At 35.1% G+C, this 24688-nt stretch overlaps 1 protein-coding gene across 4 annotated transcripts in view; it reads left to right on the top strand.

The window, feature by feature from the left end:
* Positions 1 to 24688, top strand: part of Ccser2 (coiled-coil serine rich protein 2) — a 122450-nt gene that overhangs the window by 81468 nt on the left and 16294 nt on the right. For all 4 annotated transcript variants that reach the window (XM_042690258.1, XM_042690257.1, XM_042690260.1 and 1 more), the window contains 3 exons: positions 7538 to 7621; positions 9188 to 9274; positions 18288 to 18377. In XM_042690258.1, coding sequence (XP_042546192.1) covers positions 7538 to 7621; positions 9188 to 9274; positions 18288 to 18377 — 261 coding nt within the window. The remainder of the gene's footprint in view (positions 1 to 7537; positions 7622 to 9187; positions 9275 to 18287; positions 18378 to 24688) is intronic.

The raw sequence follows: 24688 nt of genomic DNA, 5'->3' as shown, positions 1-24688 counted from the left end.
GTTTATGAACTGGCAAAAGTGATATATAGTTATTGTGTTTTATTATTCCCTCTCCAGTTTTGAGAATTAAACCAGTATTTTTTCCTTCACATAGTTGAATTTTTTTTTTCCCTGTGTGTGTGCACACACATTTGTATGTGCAGAGAGAGAGGTTTGCCCATGTGTGTACACATAGATGAAGAGAATATTGAAAGCAGTGGCATCCTGCATGAGTGCTCTGAGTTAAGGAGTGACTGCCACTTGGGGACAGAGAGTATAGAAAAGGCAGGGCTCCCATAATCCTTTATGGCCACACTTTTCTCATCACTTCAGAACAACAACAAAAAAAGCACCATAGATTTTGCATGAAAAGAATATAGACAGCCTAAGAGTTTGGTAGCATGAATAATAAGCAGCTTTGTACTCTATCCAGGTTAAGTAATGAGACATTAACTAGCTTTCTTGTGTGCTACTTCCTGATTAGAATGTTTTCCTTCTTTTAGCATCTAGAATTTTCTTTAAGTTTTCTAATCTATGTTTACAGCTGTATGAATATTTTGTTTTGCCTCTTTTTTAAAAAAAAACTTTGAATAAGTGAAATGGTATGCATTTCTCGGTGACTTCCCATGTTTTTAAAGACTCGGCCATGTTTCTGTTTAGCTCTATTTTGTTTACTATTATTTCTCTTTCGGTTCCTTTCTGCAGATTAACCATACTATTTCTTTCCATTTTAGTCACTGCTTATTTTGTTTCCAGTTGTTCTTTCTCTGACAAATACTGTTGCTAAGAACATTTTCCTGGTACACATATAAAAAAGCTCCTCTGGAGTATCTAATTAGAAGTGGAATTTCTTTGTCACGAGGCACAGAAACATTCTGCTCTATAAATACCAAACTGTTTTCCAAAGTTTTGTCTTTTTCTACCCCCATTGAGTAGTAGACGCTATTTCCCATTGTCCCATATCTGTGCAAACTTGATATTACCTAACTTCTTAATTTTTTTCACATGGATAAAAAAGTTATATTTAATTTTTGTTTTAATTTGCATTTTTCCTATTACTAATAAAGTTGAATATCATTGAATATTTATTGGATTTTGTTTCCTCATTGTGTCATTGTGTGAAATTTAGTTTTCTTTGTATATTCTCAGTGTTTATATGTATTGATTATATGTATTGTAAATATTTCAATTCTGTGAAGAATTGGTATCCTTTCACTTTTTGCTGTCCTTCAGTGAACAGCAATTTTAAATCTTATGTTGCTAAATTTTTCTTTATGGCTTGTACTTTTAGAAAAACCTTTTTAACAAGCATCATTTTTTGCTCTGTGGCCATGAAAATGTATTCTCCTGTTTCTTAAAAAGAAGAGTTTCTTTGTTTTTCACAGTTAAATCTCAAGAAACTTGGAATTGATTTTGTTATATACAAGGTATGAATTAGAGATTGTTTCATTCATTTCCATCTAGATTGTTAGTGGGTTCAGGACAAACATATTGAGTCTTTTTTCTCCTCTGGTAAGCAAGCAGTGACTGCTTGTGCTTTTATAAAACAAAAAATTAGCTGTCTATATATGACACTATTCCAATTCCAAATTCTATGGCTTAACTGTTGCTTAGTATTTTTATCATCATGGTTATTTTACTCATCTTCACATATACTTTATCTTCTTTTTTCTTTTTTTTTTTTTTGTAAGTCCTAGGGACTGAACTCAGGGCTTGGGCACTGTTCCTGAGTTTCTTTTTGCTCAAGGCTAGCACTCTACCACTTTGAGCCACAGCACCACTTTTGGCTTTTTCTGTTTATGTGGTACTGAGGAATGGAACACAGAGCTTCATACGTACTAGGCAAGCACTCTACCACTAAGCCACATTCCCAGCCTCAAATGTATTTTAATTTATATATTTTTCTTTTTCTTCCCCTCTGTCTCTCTGCGTTCCCTTTTACGTATTCTGTGACATTTTTGTGAAATATTAGAATCATTTTGTTGAGTCCTATGGAAAATTATGGGGCTTTTGGTGGGCATTTCTACCATGGCAGTCACCCTTTCTGTGTTCTTTCTATTTTCAGCCCACTAGGTTTTGATAGATTGTGCTGGGCTATGCATGTTTCAGAGAACCCTCCTTAACCCACTTAGATTAAGGGTTGCATGCATGGCCACCCACCTTCTTCACACCAGACTGTGGCCTCCAGTGCCCAACCTTAATGGAAGCCTACTTGCTTTGATTGGTACCACTTGCTGGTCTATGACCATACATGCACATCTCCCTAACCCCCTTTTCTCTCACCCAGCCCTGAGCTCTATACTTGTAACCTTTGGGAAGAAGATGTAAAGCCTGTAGAAATGGTTATGCAGAGTCAGATTTGTTCAAATTAAACTTTTAGGTTTGAAAAACAATAAATTTATACAGAAGAAATTTATAAGCACTGTTTACTTAGAATATTATGAAGTGTTTTTTCCCCCACATATTAACAACATTCTAGTCTATTTTTGAATGCTTGGTGGATTGGTTTTCACTTGTTCTAAAGCCAATCTGTTAGGATCACCTTATGAAACATTTGTTGAAAACCAGGCTTTGTTTGCCTCTGTTTTTTAAGTCCTCACAAATGTAGGTTGAAGTTGTACATTCTAAATCATAGGTGATGACAGTATTACTTTAAACTTGTTCTTAAAGCACATTCTAGAGTATGTGCAGTATGATGGTTCATTCATGTATCATTTTATTATTTTTGAAAAACCATGTGAGAAAACTCTTCTTCCTCTGCTGCTTTTCCTAGCGTGCCTCATGTGATTGTGTTGTAGCATGTCTGAACACAAGGCAGCTTTGTTGACATCACTGATGATGCTTGTTAGCAAGGATTGGTCAGTGCTGCCAGATGTTATCAATCACTTCAAGTATCCATGTCCATTGCAGCTGCTCTAGAACTCATAGGCCGACCCCAGTTTTTGCAAACTCATGGAAGAACCACCTGGGTAAGATGGAGTATCAGGGCTTTCAACAAACTAATAGGTGGAAGAATTATATAATATTAGTGCCAAAAGTTTATGCTAAGAGAAGGAAACTGGAAGATCAATTGCTAACAGAAGTTCTCTAAGAAGGAACTTAATAAAAACTTTAATAAAATGCTGATAAATTTTGACGATGTTGCTCAGTAATAGAACTCTTACTTAATGTGATAATGGCCCTGGGTTCAACTCTAGACACTGCAAAAACTTCCATACAAACCAAACAAAAACACCTGATTTATTTTGTTAAAATGCTAATGGCATTCTAATTGCACTTAAAAGTCAAATATCCTGACTAAACCCCATAGAAATTGCCTACACTTTACCTAGTAAAGCAGCCCAGAATACTGGACAGTCAATTAACTATGAGTTACTTATGCTTTGCTTATGCTTCTCCAGTTGGTGTGTTCTGTGGTCTTCCTCCTCCTCCTCCTCCTCCTCCTTCTCCTCTTCCTTCTCTTCCTTTTCCTCTTCCTCCTCAGTAGTAGTAGTAGTACTGGATTTGAACTCACCCTTGTACTTGCTTGCTAGGCAGGCATTCTATCACTGAGTCATTCCTCTAGTCCAGTTATTACCGGTTATTTTTGTGATAGAGTCTTGTTTCCTTCCCAGATGCATGCTATAGATCAGTCTACCTATTTTATGCTTTCCACTATAGCTGGGATGAAAGACACATGCCTTTGTACCCACTTCCACTGAGATAGTCTTGGGCTTTTCTAACAGGGAGGGCCTGGAACCTCAGACTTACTAACCTCAGTTTCCCATGTCGTTAGGATTATAAGTGTGAGCCATCAGTACCTGGCTTATTCTGTGTATTTCTTAAATGTGTTTGCATGGAGTGTTTAAGGCAGTGCATATCTCTGCTCAGTAAATGTTAGCTCTTTGGGATGTATAGTTTGAAGTATGAAAAATGCATGCTTTTTGGTTTTGTCTGTACAGCATGTGAAATTATATCTAGACCTTTTCTACTCCTTTGATCCATGTCCTTGCCAACAACATTCTCATGATTACTTGAGTTTTAGGGCAAATCTTGAAGTAGTGTGATTTCCATTTCTCCTAAGAGTTTTACAGAGCTTTAAATTCTGAAGGATTTTGCCAATGAAATATCTGTCCCAAGATAGATCTTTCATGGATGATGGTATGCTATGAATTCAGTTTCATTACTAGTTATGGATTTACATGACTATCTTTTCATCTTGGTAAGCTTTAAGAATTTGTGGGGTTTGAATATTTTTTTTTCATTTTCTATAATTTATAAAATTTGTGGATGTACAGTTTTTCATAGTATCATTACTTTATTTACTCTCATTATCTGAGACATCTGTAATGATATTCCTTCTGACATTTCTGATATGGGTCTTGATTTGGACCTTTTGCAAAACATTTTAGCAGTTTCTAAAGAACATGGTTTTGTTTCATTGATCTGAGTTTTTTTTTCTGTTAATTTTTGCTCATTATAATTCATCCGTGTACTTGTTCTAAATATTTTTTTTTGTTTTTTTGGGGGGGGTCTGGTCGTGGGGCTTGAACTCTGGGCCTGGGTGCTGTCCCTCAGCTCTTCAGCTCAAAGCTAGTGCTCTACTACTTGAGCCACAGCACCACTTCCGGCTTTTTTCTTTTTGCTTATGTGGTACTGAGGAATCGAACCCAGGGCCTCAGGCATGCAAGGTAAGCGCTCTACCACTGAGCCACCTTCCCAGCCCTCTAAATATGTTTTGTTCCACTTACTGCTAATACTTTAATGTTCATGTACTAACATGAACATTTCATGCCATAGGTATACTTCTATATACTACATTAGTTTAATTCTATAAAATTTGGTGTTGGTTGTCTTTTACTTCAATTCAAAGATTGTCTTGTTTATTTGTGATTTTTTTTTTTCTTTAGATCCATGAATGACTCAGAAATCTGTTGTTTATATCACAGTAAACAACAGATTTCTGATCTGTACAACAGATTATTCAAATGAGATTATCCTGTTTCTTGTCAGATTTACTAAGTTCAGAGAGCATAGTCTGTGTACTTTCAGTTCCTTTAAATTGAGCTTCTCAAGAATGTAGGTTTTTCCTGAACATTTTTTTCTATCCCATGTTCTTTCTTCTATGACTTAAATGACAAGAATGTTAGATCTTTTGTACTTGTCCCCATAGATTCTTGATCAGGCTCTTTTTTCCCCTCTACTTTGTTCAGATTAAATCATTTCTCCCTCTCCCCAGTTTTGCACATACTGGACAAACTGCCTACCCTTAACTTTGATAATTTTCCCTTGGTTTCTGTCAACTCACATGTTGATATTTAGCCCTTCAAATTACATTTTAAAATTTCGTTTGTTAATTTTTTTCACTCCTAAAATTTCCAGTTATTTTTACTTTATATATCTTGATTCTTTGCTGAAATGTTCTCTTCTATTCACTTTGAGTTTACCCTACTTTTAGATTTTATTTTATTTTTTGATGATAGCTTTATTAATGTTTCTTCTAGTTTAATCCTAACTTGTTAGCTACGTTTGTACTGGTGTCTGTGTGAATTGAGATTTTTTTCCCCCTTGTTAATGTAATTTTGGACTGTATCTTAGCTATTTGTGAACATTGTACTATGAGATTCATAATCCTATTAAAATCCTTTGGAGAATTTTTTTTTTTCCCTTTAAAGCGGGCAAATAATCTAGTTTGAGTCAGGCTCCAAGTTCCAGCTAGTCAATTTTGGATTGTGGTTTTAATGTCAGTTCTGTTTTCAAAGCCTCTACCCTGCTCTGCTGATCTATTCTGAGTATACACCCGAGGCTGGATTGGAGGCTAGGGGTCTTAGTTTGTTTTATTTTTCAGCCTTTGATAAGCTATTTAGGATCAAATGTGAGGAAGTTCTGCTCTCCTGGGAACCTAGGGATTCACATGTAAATTAGGGGAGTGTCTTTTGTGATTTCCTGGCAATTGGCAGTTTCAGTGGTTTTGGCTGAGCTCTTTTTCTTCCACACTGAAAACTGGTGTTTTATTTTTCTTTGCCCACTGTACACTTCCCACAATTGCACCCACATCAATTGAAAAACCATATGTGCTTACGTTTGCTCCCAGTCCTTTGGGTTCTTGCTTTGCAGTAAGCAAGAAGGTATTTAGATATTTGGAAATAATTTTCACTCTTTCTTTTCTCAAACATACTTGTATATAGGACTGGCTCTTTATTTACATGTTGTCATTAATAATGGTAGCTAAATTTTTCATTGAAGTGAATCTTGCAAAATTTTCTCCCCGCCTTCTCCCTACTTCCTTTTTAATAATAAAACATTTTGAGAACATTTGCTGTTCATTAAGATATTGCCTCTCCTCTAGGCTCAAGTTTGTAAATATCCACATGATTTCACTAATAAATGTCATTTGTCCATGCTGGAACTTCAGTAACTGCCTAGTTGTCTTTACTGTGTAGTCAGCAGTTGAGCTTTTCAAAAGCTTAATTGGGTCCTATCCCTAGAGATTCTGATTCAGCAGACGTATAGTACAGTAACCTAAATTCTTCTATCAAAAAACTGACCTACCTGAATGAAAGTTACTATCTATCACGTAGGCGTTTCAGAACAAGTATGACTTGGGTAGATTGTGATTGTAGTACTATTTGAAGGTTGCTAGTTCCATGGTATTGCAGTGTTGCTGCCTTGATCAGGGATTCAGTCCCTTAACATCACCTCAGGCAGATTTGGTATTGGTTCATCTTTCTTAATGTTGTCTATCTAAATCATTAAGTCATTTATTATTGTATAAGAAACCACTGGTTTCGTGTTTACAAACTCAGCAAGGAGTAGAATTCAACACTGTTATCATGTTTTCTTTATCATGTTTAAAGAAAAACGTGTTTAGTTTTTCACCTTTTATTATACCATGTGTTTGATTATACCATGTGTTCCATAAACTGCTTAAGGTGTACCAATCATAACCATCATAGATACTTACCGTATCGTCAAGAGATAGAACCTTTCCTGATTCCTGTGAGGTCTTCTAATGTCCTATCCTAGGTCAGCCCCTATTCTTTTAAAGCCTACCTAGCACCATAGATTAGTTTTCTCTTGTTTTAGACTTAGTATAAATAGAGTTGTGCACTATGTATCCTCATGTATCTAGTATTTTTAATCAAGTGATCTTAGTGGCCAAGCCTTGTTGACATATTTAATATTGTAATTTCTAACTTCTTTATACTCAAAACACTTGTAAATCAAAGTAAATTCAGTTGACTTATTTTGCATTTTCCTTAGTGGAGATAACCCAATCTTGAGATTCTTTAGGAAATCCTTTTATTTCTTTTCCAGCTTTAAAACATTTGGTGATTCTCTGCTTCATCTACTTATAGGATATCTGTTACTATTCCACAGGTTACTCTCAACTAGCTCTCTTTTCCTTCTTTTACATTTCTTTCTACCAGTGCAGAGAAGAAAAAGATTTCTGAAGTCTTAACCTCATATCTTTCCTTTGCCATGCTAGTGGTTGATCTGGGGTAAATTCAAGTTGAAGTGAATGTCTAGAGCTGTTATATTAATCTTGTGTTCCCCCCTCTCTCTTTTCTTCTGACAGCATGATGGAAGTGGCTCAGTGCATGATATTCAACTCTCATTGCCATCCAGTCCTGAGCCAGAAGATGGAGATCAGATATATAAGGTATGACTAGGTAGTCAGGCTACAGAAATCAGAATTCTTTTACTAAAATAATAAAGCAGGGGCTGGGAAGGTGGCTCAGTGGTAGAGCGCTTGCCTTGCATGCATGAGACCCTGGGTTCGATTCCTCAACACCACATAAGCAAAAAGAAAAAAGCCGGAAGTGGCATTGTGGCTCAAGTGGTAGAGTGCTAACCTTGAGCTCAAGAGCTGAGGAACAGTGCCCAGGTCCAGAGTTCAAGCCCTACAACCGGGCCAAAAATAAATAAATAAATAAAATAATAAAGCAATGGCAACCATAACGTTCAGTAATAAAGGCATTAAAAACTAGAGCTCTACTGTTCTGGGAAATAATCAGATTTGCCCTTAACCTTTACTATTTTGTTATGTTAAAATATCCCTTTTTAGCCCCAGCTGGCCTTGAACCAGTATCTTCCTCGTCTCTGCCTCCAGAGTAGCTGGAATCAATCATTGCTTTCAGCCTTTAAATCCATTTTTGAGTTTATTTGTTAATATAATAATCTTTCCTAATTACAGTATATATAACAACTATTAACAAAAATCTTCCCCATTGTTTGTGATATTTAAGTAATATATTAAAAACCTTTGTAAAATATCGATTTCTGATTTCTTGCTGCACGGCACTTATGTTCCTAGTATGTCTGATAGAGATGATATACTTTATCAGTAATTTATTTTCTCACATATTTTCTTTCTGGAAAGTTATGTGTATGTATGTGCATCTGTCCTCTCTTAATTTCTTTGCTGATGCAAGCTACTTTGTCAGTGTATAGTTTACAGCAATACAGAAATGAGCTAATGATAGTTTAGACTTTGAAAATATGCCAGATTGGTGCTTAACTTGACAGTATTAATGCAATTAATTAATTGCATCAAGTGTATCTCATTGATGTACTTGTTTTCTCCTTAATTCACAGGCTATATTCCTCAGAATTCTTTTCATGGAAAAAAGAATCTCCTTGTTATTCTTTGGGCACATTTACCTTTTGCTGATTTCTGAACCAGCCAAAAAATTCCTCCTAATTATACTGTTCCCTTTGATTACTGTGTCTTTCATTTTCTCTAGATAACTCATGTATATCCCTTGAAATTGTAGCTAAAGTTAGTTTTGCATGTTACTTCTCTACTCTGTAGCCTACATCTCAGATTTCTTACATATAATGGCTGGTGTCATTGCTCAGTGGTAAAGTGCCAGCCTACCAAGCCTGAGTCACTGAATTCAAACTCTGGTACTGCCAAATAAAACAAAATGAAAAAAAAAAAAATAAAAGGGATAGTGGCATATCTGTGTAGTCAGGATCAAATGCTTAAATACTCAAAAGTGCTTAGTCTCCAACACTGACCCTGCTTCATGAATGTTAGCTGTCACTTTTTGTTACTACCCATTGTTTACATGTCACGTGCTTTAGAGCATGACATTCTAGAATTTTTTTTAAATAAAGGGCTTTCTCTTTAAATGAACAAATAGTTTATTCATTACTGGTTTTCATTGACTTAATATTTCTCAGAATATTTTAAATAACTTGTCTTAATTTTTTAATATTTCAGAATGAAGATTTATTAAATGAAATAAAACAACTTAAAGAAGAAATAAAGAAAAAAGATGAAAAAATTCAGCTATTAGAACATCAGCTTGTAAGTAATATTATGAAGAATGTAAGTGGATGATTTTCATGTTAGGCCAGTGTATGCTTTTTATTTTTATTTTTTTGTGCCAGTCCTGAGGCTTGAAATCAAGGTCTGGGCACTGTCCAGTTTTTGCTCAAAACTAGTCACCTACAACCAGATCTCTACTTTCATAATTTTTTGAGTAGTTTATTGGAGAGAAGAGTCTCATGGACTTTCCTGCCTGGTCTGGCTTTGAACCATAGTTCTCAAATCTGTCAGCCTCCTGGGTATCTAGGATTATAGGTAGGAGCCACTGACCTCCTGCAAATGCTAATCTGACTCTCTGTCTATCTACCTATCTACCTACCTACCTATGTGTCTTGTCTGTCTATATTTACATGTGCAAAGTTGCATCATTACATAATGATTGCATTATATATGCCCTGGTAAATATCTTAACCATTAGCCTAAATATGAGGGATTCAATATGACAAAATCTTTGTTGGACATACATTTTTAGTGGGTTTCTGTTGTAGGGACCCAGTTCAACAATTTCCATTCATTTATTGATTGACTGATGCAGGTTAAATGTTTTTGAGACATTTTTTAATATAATAAATTCTAGGGACTGTCTAGGGACTGTGAGCAGATGATAGTAGGTATTTAGGTTATGTGTCATATTGAAGGAGATTACAGGGAAGTCCATCCTCTGTGGATCATGTTGAGTGATCCTTCAGTGCCATGTTTGAATCTGGATAATTTTACAGTTGTTGCAGTTTCAAATTTTAGTCTCATATGGAAACAATGCCTTGAATTCAATTATGATGTATTTAATAATAAAAAGGCCAGAATAGAAAGAAAATAATACATAAAAGTCACAGCAGTTAAAAGAAAATCTGTTGAAAGTCAAAAAGCATCTTGGCACAGCAAAGCAACTTGGTTTTAGGAATATTAATCTCATTAAGAACATAAATGATAGAGTATATTGTACTATGAGTCATAGAGTTCAAGAGACAAACTCATGAATAAATAGAATAGACAAATTTGATATTATTGTGAAGAAAAGGCCAAAGAAAATTTATGAGTTTGAATAAAGGATATCTTAGTATTACACACTGAAATCCTACCAAATACAAAATTAAAAAGGAAAGTAATAAAACCTAATGTGAAACCATATGTTTCAAAGCTAAACATCAGGACACAGCCACCTTTAAAAGAAGTAAAACACAAAATTGTGTAGACTTAATTTTTTCCAAAAATATATTACAGAGCCAAGAAGTTTATTGTCTAGTACATCAGTAGAAAAAATAATGCCCTTTGTATTTTATATCCTGAAAAGTTTTTATTTATATAGAAAGGTAACTATTCATATCTTTAATGTCTTGAAAAACATGTTACATGCTTCTGTTAGAGGAATGGGCAACCATTGACTGCAAAGCTTTACATAGTCTTGACCATGTACTAGAAAGGTGTGAGCCTTTGACTGGGCTGGTATCTGTCCTTAAGACTGGCCATTTCTACAGGGTTCCTGTGCCCCTAGTGGCCAACATTGCTACTTTCTTTTTTTTTGGGGGGTCCGGTCATGGGCCTGAACTCGGGGCCTGGGTGCTTTCCCTCAGCTCTTCAGCTCAAGCCACAGCGCCACTTCCGGCTTTTTTCTTTTTGCTTATGTGGTGCTGAGGAATCGAACCCAGGGCCTCATGCATGCAAGGCAAGCGCTCTACCACTGAGCCACCTTCCCAGCCCCAACATTGCTATTTTCTAACCATGAAGCAGATGATCATGGAGTTAATACAGAAGCAGTATAAGATGCTGATGGTAGAGAAGCTGTTGGTGGAGCTTCTGGAGGCTTTCCATGCTTCAAGAAGCAGCTATCCTTAGTCCCAGACTCTTTGCTAAGGAAACCACTCGAACCACTGTAATGTTGAAAAATACCTGTGAGTTAAGGGTGACTGTCCTTTGAAGAATGATGATTCATCATCGTGGTAGTCCATTGCTGTTGCTTTGTTGGGATATCGAAATGGTATCCCTGACAAATACCCATGTAAAGAGGAAATATGCCAACTAAGAAAGGGATTCTCCCAAGAATCCAGGCCCAGTCTTCTCTTCCCTTAGCTTAGGGTGAACCTCTACATATTATGGAAGGAAGCATATGACACAGAATTGACTGAAAGGATAAAACAAACAACTAGAGGTTGGGGGCTGGGATGTAGCTGAGTGGCAGATCACTGGCCTAGTACCAGAACCAAATTTAATTCTTAGTACTTTTTTTTTTTAAAGAGTTGGAGATTTTAATGCAAAAAAATAGGAACTTAAATTTAAAATTATGAGATATCACTTTATATTGATTTGTTATTAATAAGTAATGGAAGATATTCAGCCTTCCATATTGTAAAGTTTGGATAAAATGTTCATTTTAACATCAGCATATGTCTTTCTTTTTCTTTTTTCCTTCTAGTACTGGGGTTTGAACTTAGGGTGTTAAGTTAGCCAGCTTGTTTTCTTGTTTGATGCTCTTCCACTTGACTCAGGCTTCCCATCCTACTTTTTCCTGGCTATTTTGGAGTTGGAATCTCATGGACTTTTCTACCAGTGCTGTCTTTTGAACTATAATCCCATGGACCTCAGTCATCAGAGTATCTAATATTATAGGCCTGAACTGAGCTGCTGACATGCAGGTTCAATATGCATTAAAAAATAGTAATAGGTCTTTTTATACCACAAAAAGGTCATAAAATATTATGACCTTTGAGCAACTTATAGGGATTTCATAGTACTTTCTAATGTCTAGTTCATATTCAGACATCTGCACTTGTTCCAGAAATACAGAAATGTCCTTTGCATTTGATTAAATAACTAGAATCCAATTTAGGATTTTGTATGATAGCAGTTATACCTGACTCTTATGTTTCTTTTAGTTAAGAATCTTTCATTTTTTTTTAGTTTGGTACTAACTTGTTGAAAAGATTGTCAGTGATCCTGAGCAACATCTCATGCTTCATGCTGAAATATATTTAAAAAAAATCAGAAGTATGTAACAGATTCCCACCCTCCCCCAAAAAGAAAAAAATACAAGATAAATGAAAGTATTACTCTATAGAGTTATGTACCTGAAATCCTCCATATTGGAGGATATAATATTTCTTATATTAAACCTATAAGTCACATTTATTGTAAAAGGGCTTACCAGTATGCATATTTTTTCTGTAGATTGCTCTAGAGGCTACATTGCATTCAGCTAGAAACTTCCTTTATATGTGTATCATAATCATACCAATTTTTTAAATGGTACAGAATTATGGCTTTTAATAGAAGAACTGTATGAAACTTACCGTCAGTTCCTGTCAGACTAAGTCTGTCTTAGACTATAACGCACTTAATCACTGTAACAAACTTCCTGACAACTTATGGTATGAAGATTTATTTTTGTTCCCACATCCAGAGATGTAAGTCTATAACCCGACCCTTTTGAGCCTGGTGATACAACATCATGGTGGTAGGAGCATGTGGCTGAAAATACTTACGTCATAGCAGGCAAAAAGAAAGTAAGGACAAGATATAGCTCCCAAGGTCATGCACTCTGTCACTTACTTTCTTGAGAGTTAGATCTACTTCCCACTCCTACAACCTCCCCAAAATAGCACTACTAGCTGGGGATTGAGCCTTCAATATATGAGCATATAGGGATCACTTTGTATCTAAATCATAACCCTGTTCTTGAATCTAAAAACAATGTTAGTATAATTTTTTCTACTTAAATTTAGAGGATTGTAAACAATGCTGCTCTATAAAGGAAATAGCCCGTGCTTTACAAATTTCTTCCTTCTTTCCTTCTTCCTACTTTACCTCACTTTTAAAGCTAAGGAATTAGGAGTCATTCAGAGCCAAGTATGTTATTGCACACCTATAATTCCAGTACTTAGGAGGCAGAGGCAGTGGGATTGTGAGTTCGAAGACCAGTGTGGGCTACATAGCAAGAACCTTGTTATAAAACCAAGGGCTGGGGCTATATATAGTATTTGAGTGCTTGCCCAGTATGTACAAATCCTGGGGTTCCATACTCTCAACACTGACAAATGAAGTCAATTAGAAAGATTGCAGTAGTATAAAGTTTACTTGTAGAACTCTAGAAAGTTATTTGATCAAATCAAGAAAGTTGAAGGATATAAGCTTTGAAAGTATAGATAGGTAATAGCAGTTTTTGCATTATCAAAATTAAATTGCCCTTCTATATAAAGTTTATCTCTCTAAACTACTTAAACAGGAAAAAAGTCACCCGAAGGCTTTCTTGTCTTCAGTATTAATCAGCTGAATGACATAGGCAGATTCCATTACCCATTTAAGATCAGTTGACTTTTTTTTTTGTGAGTGTATGTGAGTCCTGTGGCTTGAACTCAGGTCCTGGGCACTGTCCTCAAGCCTCTTTGTGGTCAAAGCTAGCACTCTTACCACTTGAGCCATATTGTTCTAAGTAGTTTATTAGAGATAAAAGTCTCATGGACTTCCCTGTCTGGGCTGGCCTTGAAACTCAATCCTCAGATCTCAGCCTCCTGAGTAGCTGGGGTTACAGGCATGAGCTACTGGTGCCCGACTTCAGCTGACTTTTGCATCGCTAAACCTTCTTTTAAGGAAGAACTGGGTTGATGTATGCTGGGGCTCATAAGCTCTTTTTTGTCTTTGACTGTAACCAGTTTAAAGAATACTTACAGTAGCAATATTCCAGTGAATATTACAGAAAAAGAAATTACTTGTTCCTGTTACTTGTATGTGGTAAATTAAAAAGATACATGGTAAATTAAAAGTTCATTGGGATTGGGTTTGCACTTCAACAATCACGTTACACAATCTAGTCATTTGATACCTTGCATTTCATTGCTAGTCATTACTGACTTATCAATATCATAACCAATTATTTTTTTTCTTGGTGCTGATAATAGATCTTGAACTCAGAGTGTCATGTTCTTAATTATCTATTTTGCTCAAGACTGGTGATCTACCACTTGAATCATACCTTCCCTTTTGGCTTTTTTGGTGGTTCATTGGAGATACGAGTCTCACAAACTTTCCTACCGGGGCTGGCTTTGAACCGTGATCCCTCAGATCTCAGCCTCCTGAGTAGCTGGGATGACAGGCATGAGCCATCAGTGCCTGGCTAGGATCAAAGATTAAATATCACATTCATCTCATTAAAGCCAAGTTGAGTTGTGCTCTTAGGGCATAAAGCTCTTTTTTTTTTTTTCCATTCTGGTAGGCAGTGGTAGGTCAAGTGTGATTTTTTTTTCCCCCTTTCAAATCCTTGAGATGAACCCACATCTCAATGAGTAAGGACAGACAATACATTTATTTTCTATTCGATTACTCAAAGTATTAATTATTCAACAGTGCAAAAGGCCTGCAAGCCATTGAGTGCTAATTGCCCAGGGGAAAAAAAAGAATAAATTAGTGTAAACCATTTTCTCTGTATAGCTCAACCTTCCTAAGCCTGCAGTTGTGTTTTTTACATTTTTTATTACTTTATCTTTAAGTAGTTGTACAAAGAAGTTTCCATTCTACAAAAACAGTATATGAGTATAAGGTGTCTGACAACACTGTCACCCATCACTCCTAATCCATCCCTTCTCTCACTTTTTTTTTAAAAAATTGAGATTAGACGATTACATAAATTTCACATATTTCACAGTATTGTGGAATAGTGATATTTAGTTAAAGTCACAAAACATTTTAACCTTCACAAGGCAAATTTTCATTATCATGGTCTATAAAGTTTGTGAATTCTATGAGCTTTGACAATAGAGATTATTTCTTCCACATCAGGTGATGATTACATTTCTTTCCTTTTGCTTAGTGTAGGCTGTTCCCTCTTTCCCTCTCATTCCTCCCTTCCCATTGCTGTCTTTGGATTGCTTAGATCTTTTTCTTCTATGTCCAGTGCAGCTGATAGGCCCCTTTGTTTTATGTTGTTCCATTTCCCACTTACTCTGTTCCTCCTCCTGGCTTCTACGATGCTTTTTTATGTTTATTAAAAATACATCTCCATTTATTCCTAAATTTGAATGCCCATACAATCTGTCTTCCTATGACCTTCTCTAGCTTTTCTCTTCTTTGAGCATCATAAATTCCAGAATATTCCCAAATGCTGTACTGGGAAGGTGTCTTTTGTCACATTTCTAAGATGTGTTCATTCTTAGATGTCCTTGATTGTTGTTGAGGGCTTTGGACTATTTCAAGTAAACTATTAATATTATTCAAAGAACATTTGTAATTCTCCTTTTTAAGGACAAATACAAAGTATTTATGGCAAGACTATGACCCATTCAGCTAAAATAAACATCTGTAAAATTCAACTTAGGTTCACATTCTAAACCTGTGTCTCCTTTTATCTTTTGTAACAATACTGTATACGTTAGTTCAGTCCCCTGTATTTCAAATCCCTTATCTGTAAAATGAAGATAATGATGGCAACAGATACTCTGTAATTTGATAGAACAATACTTGACATCCAAGGTTTCAGTAACTTACAATTTTAGTAAATATATCATTATTTTAATCTTATAATTGTTAGTTCAAATCAGTCCCTAAGTAAACATGATCTAAAATGGAAACTTTTTAGTTTTTATTTCACCCATTGCATTGAAGGTCAGATTTCTATTTTTAATTTTAAAACTATGATAAATGAGAGTAAGAATACAATAAAATAACATTAAAGTATTTTATATGACTGTAAAAAAATGTCTTCAGCTCTAATTTGTATTTGCATGAAAACTGCAAGAAAAATCAAGTGACAATGTAAAGTTTAATCTCAGTGCTCTGACAATGTAGCAGAAAACTATAGAGATTTGGCCATATAAGCCTCATTTTATAGTGCCAAGAATACTAGTTGGATAATAGTTAATTTAGATACATTTTCTGATTGAATTCTCAGAATAAACTTGTGAGTTTGCTAGTGTAAATTTCTTTATGAAAATATGAAGTAGAGCACAGGTTAAGCAGGTAGCAATACCATTTGAAAACCATGTCATACCTTGAATAACATCCTGTCTTAGAAATTCAATAACTGTGTTGTTTTGTTGTTGTTTGTTTGTTTTGGGTAATGTTATATAATTTCTCCTAAGCATCTCTTGTAAGTGTTGTTAATAAGAACAGTATTGACTACATAAGCTTGTGATAATTAAACAAAATACAAATTAAACTATTTAATACCTATTGTGCCTGTGATAAATAGCAGCTCTAGGTAAAAGACTTGTCCAAAACCACTCAGTATAAATCAGTGTATATCTGGTGGTGTTTTGAGTTCCAAGTAGAAGTCCCTCATTAAAAGTGGCTTTAAAAAAACAAGAACCAGCCTTTATAAGTGTATAGGCTTGTAATCCCAGTACTTGGAAGATGGAGGCAAAAGGATTGAGAGTTCAAGGCCTCACAAGGAGACCTTGTTAGAAAACAAAACAAAAAAGAATGTTTGTGAACTCAAGTAACAAGAAACGGTGTAGGTCCCATCACTTTCAATAGTCGCTTATTGGTCATTTGGAAAGAGAAAATAGAAGCTGTTTGTTTTTGTTTTGTTTTTTCTTTAAGCCTTCTTTGCTGCTCCTTCATGATTACATCTTGTCTCCCATAGTTCTTTGTGTCACTCTGGCATCCAGTTTGTGGTCCAGACTTGTTTTCTCTAGCTTATCTATTTTTAAAATCAAGGAACAATTTCTCAGAAATATCCCAGACTTTTCTTACCTTTTATTGGCTAGATTTGAGTTACTTGTCCTTTCCTAAGCAGAGAGGAATAAGATTGTCTTGGTGCATCTGTATTAGCAAGATATGGCTTGTTGGAGATAACATATTTCTCTGAATATGGGTCTATACAGAAAATGAACATCCAAACACAAAATCTGTGAGTAATAAAGAAAACAAATGGAGAGGAAATTACTTAAGTAGTCATTTTTTGTTTGTTTAGTATATAAATTAGTATATATATCTATTTATAGATATATATACACTACTGAGTCATTGTTTGTTGGGTATATACTACTGAGCTTTTTGTTTTAAATTGGTTATCTTACATAAGGAAATTCAAATGCTTCTATTGCAATTAGTTTTTTACATGATTTTAAAAATAGAAACATTTAAGTTGATGTAGTAATTTAGAATCTCTTAAATTTTTTTTTCCATGAGAGAATATATTTATTTTTAGTAGGATTATTTAACGAATAATATAGTTATGTTCCATCTTTACACTAAGGTAAAACTGTCATTGGCTTTTCATTCTGGGCTTGAATTTTATGATTCTATTAAGAGACCTAAGTTTATGTACTATGTATATTGCATCATCTAGATGATTGTCCTTTCAGTGGATTCATGGATAGCAAACATGCTTGTGAATTGAGATAGTTAGATGGGCTTTTGTCACAGGGAGACTTTTCAAAATATTCCAGTCCAGTAGTCAGCATGTTGTTCTAGAGGCTTCATAGCACTGCACATGTGGATCACTTGATCTCTTAATATTGTTCATATTTAATACCCAGTCGACCTGTTCCTATTTAATATCAGTAGAACTCCATCAAAAATGCATTTAAGAAACTGTGATTATAGAATCATAACAGTTTAGAGAGATAATATAAATTTCACAGTTGTAATATACTGTATATGGCAAATATATTCTACTTAATATAATAATAGTTAATATTGTGTACATTTAATATTGTATACAATATTACATTACAGTATTATAATACATGTTATATTGTTTACATTTACATATACAATCACATATTATGTGTTTTATGGAGAGTTGAGGAGATTTATCAGGAGAATTTGGTCTACTTGAAATGCTACTTTTAGTGGCTTATCTTTGACCAGGACTCTGAATAAGATGGTACACAACTGAAAGACCTTGAGGTTTGTTGCAAGAAAGTAGCCAGAAATGTGTTGGCAGTGTGATTTTGTTGGTGTTGATTTGGTTTTTTAACCTTAGGTAGAGCCTCTAACCTTGTAAGGTGTATGTATAGAATTAAACCAATACAAAAATTGTGTGGTTTTTTTTTTTTTTCAGGCAACTCGTTGTAACTGTCACCAGAACTCTAAAGGCGAAAAATGTACATATGCTGATAAGTACACCCAAACACCCTGGAGAAGAACTCCTGTAAGTGACATGCTCTGGACTTCTTCTCTTATCATTTGCTGTTGTCATATTTTGTTTTGCTCTTTTATGCTAATCACTAATAATTTTGAATTTGTCATGGCTGCTGTTTTTCTTAGGTAAGTTGTTTTGTTTTTTTCTTGTCTCCTAGGTGTTTGTGTGCTTTCTAAAGCTTCTTGTTCTATATAAGCAAATGTGCATTTACTAGCTTTTCCATCTGCACACTGTAGCTCGTGTTCTTTGAGTGTCCACTCTTCTCACTGCATGTTTTTAGGAGAGCAATGTTTTCACCTGCCCCACAGAAGCCCTGTATGTAGCTGTCCCAGTTCAGCAGCATATTACACTTTGAAGAAACATGAGGTAGCAATTCCTTTTTTTGTTGTTGTTAAAGTTTCCAAATACATTTTACTATTACAGCTACTCACAAAATGTTGAGGGTATTAGGAAATATTAATACACAGAGTAGATTGTAAAGGTTGTGTTTAGGTAGTTAGTATATGGTTTCTTCTAAACAATACAGAGTTATCTATCCCTTGTTTGTTATTGTTGTTGTTGTTAATGTTATATCACAAAGCATATGTAGGGCTAAAAATATCCTGACCATCATTCAGACTGAGTTTTCTTGGAACTTAGTTCAGGTTGTCCTCATGTGACTACTAGTCATTATTATTCTATTGTATGATTTCTTTCATACTAAGAGAGTGCCTGATAAACCATGGCCCAGTCTTTTGCCTTGCATTTAACTGCAGAGTCCTAGTAACAAAAGTGAATGGGGAAACAAAAAGGTTAGTATAATTAGTTCAACCATAAAATGAACCTATAACTATAGGCATTCAAAATTTATAAAATAGTTAATTTTTTCCATCTAATAAATAATTACTTTTTTGTGCTGTTGAGGTTGATGGCAGAATGAATTTATTCAGAAAAAAGTTGGTTGTTCATTTTGTAGTCTAGACTTAGAATTTTAAAAGTAAAAGTGAGATTTGAAGATAGAAATACACTATAGTGATTCCTCTAATGATCACTATGTAAGGGTGCTAAACCTGGTCAGTTAATCATTGATATAAGCTGCTGTAATTCTATAAAGTCCAGAAGATGGGAAAATAAGGAGGTTGGTGAAAAGAGTAAAGGCAGCTTTTTCAAAAGCAAAAGTCCCAGTAGATTGAAATTACGTAATGTTTTACAGTGTTGACATTTACCTGTTTGACAGCATTTCAAAAGAAAAGTTCTTGCTGTGCCCTTATAAATGACATTTATTCTTTCTAGATTTTTCCAGTTTTTCCACATGGATGTTTGTGAGTTCAGGCCACAATACTAAGTACATTGGCATTCCTGTTCAATATGAAAAATTCCCTTTTATATCTTCATGGAAGTCTTTATATATATATTACTCTCTGGCTCCCTTGATCTCACTGTTCTGGAAACTGGATTTTCAATCCTCCTTACTAGACAAAGTAACTGGTGCAGAACAATACCACTACACTTGGCAGTGTCCCTAGTCTTGGGCAAAGGTCAGTGTTCCAGTGGTACACCCCTAACCCAGATTTCAACTTGCTCTGCTTGTCTACTAGTGAAGGAATTACCTAGCTTAAATACCTTCATTTTTTTTAGATAAGTTAACAAATTCTGGGATATTAAATGGCCTACTAAAGTTTCTACTATAAAGGAGGCTGAGCTAATACTCAGGATTCCTGACTTCTAGCCCAGAGTTCCTTGTCCTAAAACCTTTATGAGGAGCCTTGGAAGACAAGAGGTTTTGCAAATCAGAATGGATAAATGCCCTTGGCACAAGGAAAGTAAAGCAAAGAAGTGAAAAGGAACAGTTGGGCAGTAGTTAAATATATGATTATGTCCAAAACATAAATGTAGTATTTTTTGTTTGTTTTGGAAGAGTTTTGCTATACAGCCCAGACTGGTCTTAAACTCACGATTCTCCTGCCTGATCCTATTGAGTGCTGAAATTACAAGTGTGAACCACAGCTCCTGGCTCAGATGTATGTTTAAGAAAATAATGACATTAGTGTAGAATTAATTTTTTTCATCCAGGAATTACTATATAAATAGTTTTGTGTATTTAAGTAAATAATCTTAAATATGAAGTGCTAAATATTGAGTTTATCCTCTTTGAATAATGTTTCTTCTCTTTAAACTTCATTTGAAATATATTAGGTGGGAAACCATTTACTATAATCAGAATGATATTATTTTCTCAAGAAGTTACTTACACTTAATTCCAAATGTTCTTTTTTATTAGGAACTTAACCATATTTAAAACAGTTTTGATGTTATGAAAGTGTGAAAATACAGCTTGATTCTTTGGAAACATTTAGTTTGCTAGGCCATAATTTTAGCAATAAAACACTTGTTTAAAAATCTCGCCTTATTTTAAGAAAAGTATTTTTGATATAAGCCTTTGACAAGGTTAAAAGTTATAATCTAAGTTTGTTTTTCACCCTTTCTTACAGTATTTTGGGAAATTTAAATGTTGTTCTTTACATTGTCTCAATCATTTGACTGTAGAATCTACCTCAGATTTGTGAGGGAACCATTTTTTTTTTTTGTGAATTTCCTCCACACACAAAGAATCTGGCTTCAATGGGAGTTGGAAAAGAATGATGGAGGCGAAAGAGTTATTTTCTTTAGGCCTGTGGCTGCCATTTAGAAATTAGGAGAAGAAAAAGTGAGCAAAAGCACTAGACATTGATCAAAATGAACTAAGCAACTCAATGGCAGCGATGGGAGGGAGGGAACAAGTGGGAAAGAGGGAATAGCTGATGCTATGCAAAACAAAAGAAATGTACATATCACCCAATGTGGAAGATATAACTGTATTGCAAAGCTCATAGAACTCATAAATGTTATAGACCACGATAGACAATTTGCCCCATGAAAGTTAGAATGTGTTTGTGACTTTTAACTAAGCATCACTATCCCACAATATTGTGAAATTTGGGAAATTATGTATTCATTTAATCACAATAAAGAATTTGAAAAAAAAAGAAAAAGTGAGCAAAATAAGACAAGACATCCCAGCTAGGAATTTCTGGAGGAAAGGGAGAGGTGGACAAACATGACAAAAGGAAAAGACAACAAAACCCACAACAACAAAATAAAATCTCTTGTTTTCATTTCTTAGAGTTGATTTTGAAAAATGCTGCTTTTGTTATCTTTTCCTTTTGTCTTATTTGTTAGATTATTTGTGTTTGGGAGGGTTAGTGGGTCATGGAAAATGTGGACAAAATGTGAACAAATATAGTAGTGGTATTTACTAGACACTGGAAAATGAACTATACAACTTGGCGAGGGGCGGGGGGTGAGAGGGGAAAAACTGGGAGTGAGGGAAGGAGTGACATGGTTCAAAAACAAATGTTCTCATTACCTGACTTATGTAACTGTAATCCCTCTGTACATCACCTCTACAATAACAATACATTACACTTGAAACAAAAGAGAATGGCTGACTTCTGCCAGAGCAACAAAATGGAAATTTTCTGGGTATTACTTAATGGCTATAAAATAGACATTAGGATATAGGAGCAAAAAACAAAGCATGAAAAAGGAAAGGAGCAAAGGAAAATTATCACTTACTCAATCACCAAACACCTTCATGCTGACTGTGCCATGCATTGGGTTAAACTGGGAGTATAAGCTTGAAGAAGATAAGTCTCACAAGCATCTCCTGGTGCTTTCCAATATCTCCAATATGTCTATGCCTAATTGCTATTAACCTTAGTCTCCCCTACACATAAAGACTAAGAAGTGACTGGTACAAGTGTATAGCTTATCTACAGTATTGTTGTATACGAAGCCAGGTTTTCTTCACTTTGAGGAAATAGCTGCTTCTCTTTTGGATGGCTGCAATTAGTGAGGTGACAAGAAGGAACAAAGAGAACACAAGTCATACCTCTGGGAAAGGAGGACAGATGGTTGATAGCAGCAAGAGGTCACAAGAAGGACTTCCTTAAGAGAGAATTAAGAGATAATTGGGGGCCCCCCGTTGTACTGTGTGGTAGAGATCGGTAGTAGTCCATTGTGAAACTTAATTTTTCTGTGTTACTTAGTTGCTGTGACAGAGAAATATCTGACAGAAACAACTCCAAGGAGAAAAGGTTTATTTTGACTCAAAGTTCCAGAGGGTTCAGTGCAGGGTTCTTTGGAACCATGTGCCCTGGGCGGAAGAACATCATTGCTGTTGGGATGATGTTGCAGAGGAGATCCTTCCCCTCTTGGAAGATAGGAAGCAGAGAGGAAGGGACCAGGGACCAGGTCCTTTTCTCCCTCCAAGTAGCATCACCACTGGGAGCCAGGCATTCAACTCGTGAACCTTTTGGGACATTTCAAACTATTAACACCATGGAAACATACTTTTAGTATTTAAAAAAATTTTGGGGAGAGGGGATTGTTGAAAAAACATAGTTTCAATAAGAATGTAAAAGAAAAAGCTTCCACAAAAAGTTCAGTTCATGTCAGTATCAATAAAATGTGATAAAATTCAATGTCTTTTTTCAAAAGAATGAGGAAAAAATGATAATAATACTTTATAAAATGACAAAGCCAAAAGGGAAAAAAAAGGCTTTCTAAAGTGACTTTTTCCTTTTTTGTCCTTTTTCTATCAAGAAGTAACAATACCTTTAGTCTGTAGCATAAAAAATAAGAAAGCAAAATTATTTAAGAAATATTTACATCACTCAATTATACTAAATGCTCACAGCCATTATTAACATTCTATATATGGTCTTCCAGATTTGGTAATTCATGTTTCTGGGCATGTGAAGATCTGTTAAATTTATGTAGTTGGAATTATTATACAAACTTTGTCTCAGACATGTACCCAGATAGAATTGTGAAATGGTTCTGGTTCATTAAAAAGACTAGCAAGAGGTGCTGGGAAGATGGCTCAGTGGTAGAGCGCTTGCCTTGCATGCATGAGGCCCTGGATTCGATTCCTCAACACCACATAAGCAAAAAGAAAAAAGCTGGAAGTGGTGCTGTGGCTCAAATGGTAGAGTGCTAGCCTTGAGCTGAAGAACTGAGGGACAGCGCCCAGGCCCAGAGTTCAGGCCCTACAATTGGACCCCCCAAAAATTAAAAAAATAAAAAAAAATTTTTAAAAAGAGTAGCAAGAGAGTGAAAGGTGCCTACTCATTCACACAAAAATAGTGGGAGGGCTAAGTGCTTGGTTGCTCACACCTGTAATCCTAGCTACTCAGATGGCTGTGATAGCAATTCAAAGCCAGCCCAAGCAGGAAAGTCCATGAGACTTTTGCAAAACCTCCAGTTAACTACCAAAAAAGCCAGAAGTGGAGCTGTGGCTCAAGTGGTAGTGTGCTAGCCTTGAGCAGAAAAGCTCAGGGGCAGTGTGCAGTCCCTAAATTGAAACTAGAGGACTGACACCAAAATAAATAAATAAATAAATAAGTAGAACAGAACGGAATAGAATAGAATAGTGAGAAGGGAGCTAGAAGTACTATTGGCTAGTGGTAATTTTGAGAGACCAAGATTCATTCTATATATACAGCTTAGTCTTTTCAGATCTGTGAACAAACACAGCCTTAAAAATAGCTTTTTGCTAGTCAATTACTTCATTTTTAATAGATGAATAGCTATTTTGCACATTAAATGAATTCTGAATTTTCATTAGCATATGGTTTTTAAAAACCATTTGATCATCTTAAGTTAGAAAAGCCTTCCAAAAATTAAAAGTTCCTGGGTACACACTCTCAAATCCTTTATTATTTATTTTTCCTATGAAAACTGAGTGTAGGAAGAAACAGATTTTTGTCAGTATCCTAGTCCAGTGAAAAGATGCTAGCAGTGAAAACTCAGATTGTGTACAACACTGTTTTCTCTGTTGTTTTAAGCACTATTATACAAAGAAAGGCAAAGAAAATTATCAATATACATTTCAGATGTTTTGTTAAACTTAGTTTCTAATACTAAATCAAAGATTAGTCCACATCATTGCCTATACAGTGCATACATATAATTTACAAGTTCAGCAGTGGAAATAGAATGAATATTCTGAGCAATCCTTTGTACTTAGAATTAAGTTTTCATGCTTCAGATATACTGAGTCAGATATGCTCCCATTATAACATCAAAAACTATAAAAGATGTAAAGTCAAGTGCAACACAGAAATCATATTAAATGCTTACCATTTGCCCAGGGGAAAGTTTAGCAAGTTCATAACCACCACAATTTTACTAGGAAGGAACCCATCTTATTTTTCTTGCCTGAGAGATGCATTTTTTTGCAAATTTAACTAGGATGAAGCTATTGACTTATATTTTCCATGGGAGTATTTTACAAGTGT

The sequence above is a fragment of the Dipodomys spectabilis genome, unplaced genomic scaffold (assembly GCF_019054845.1).
Source record: "Dipodomys spectabilis isolate Male_0828 unplaced genomic scaffold, ASM1905484v1 ptg000136l, whole genome shotgun sequence".
NCBI classification, from domain to species: Eukaryota; Metazoa; Chordata; class Mammalia; order Rodentia; family Heteromyidae; genus Dipodomys; species Dipodomys spectabilis.
Note: the sequence above shows the minus strand (reverse complement) of the source record. Positions and strands in the feature narration are given on the sequence as shown.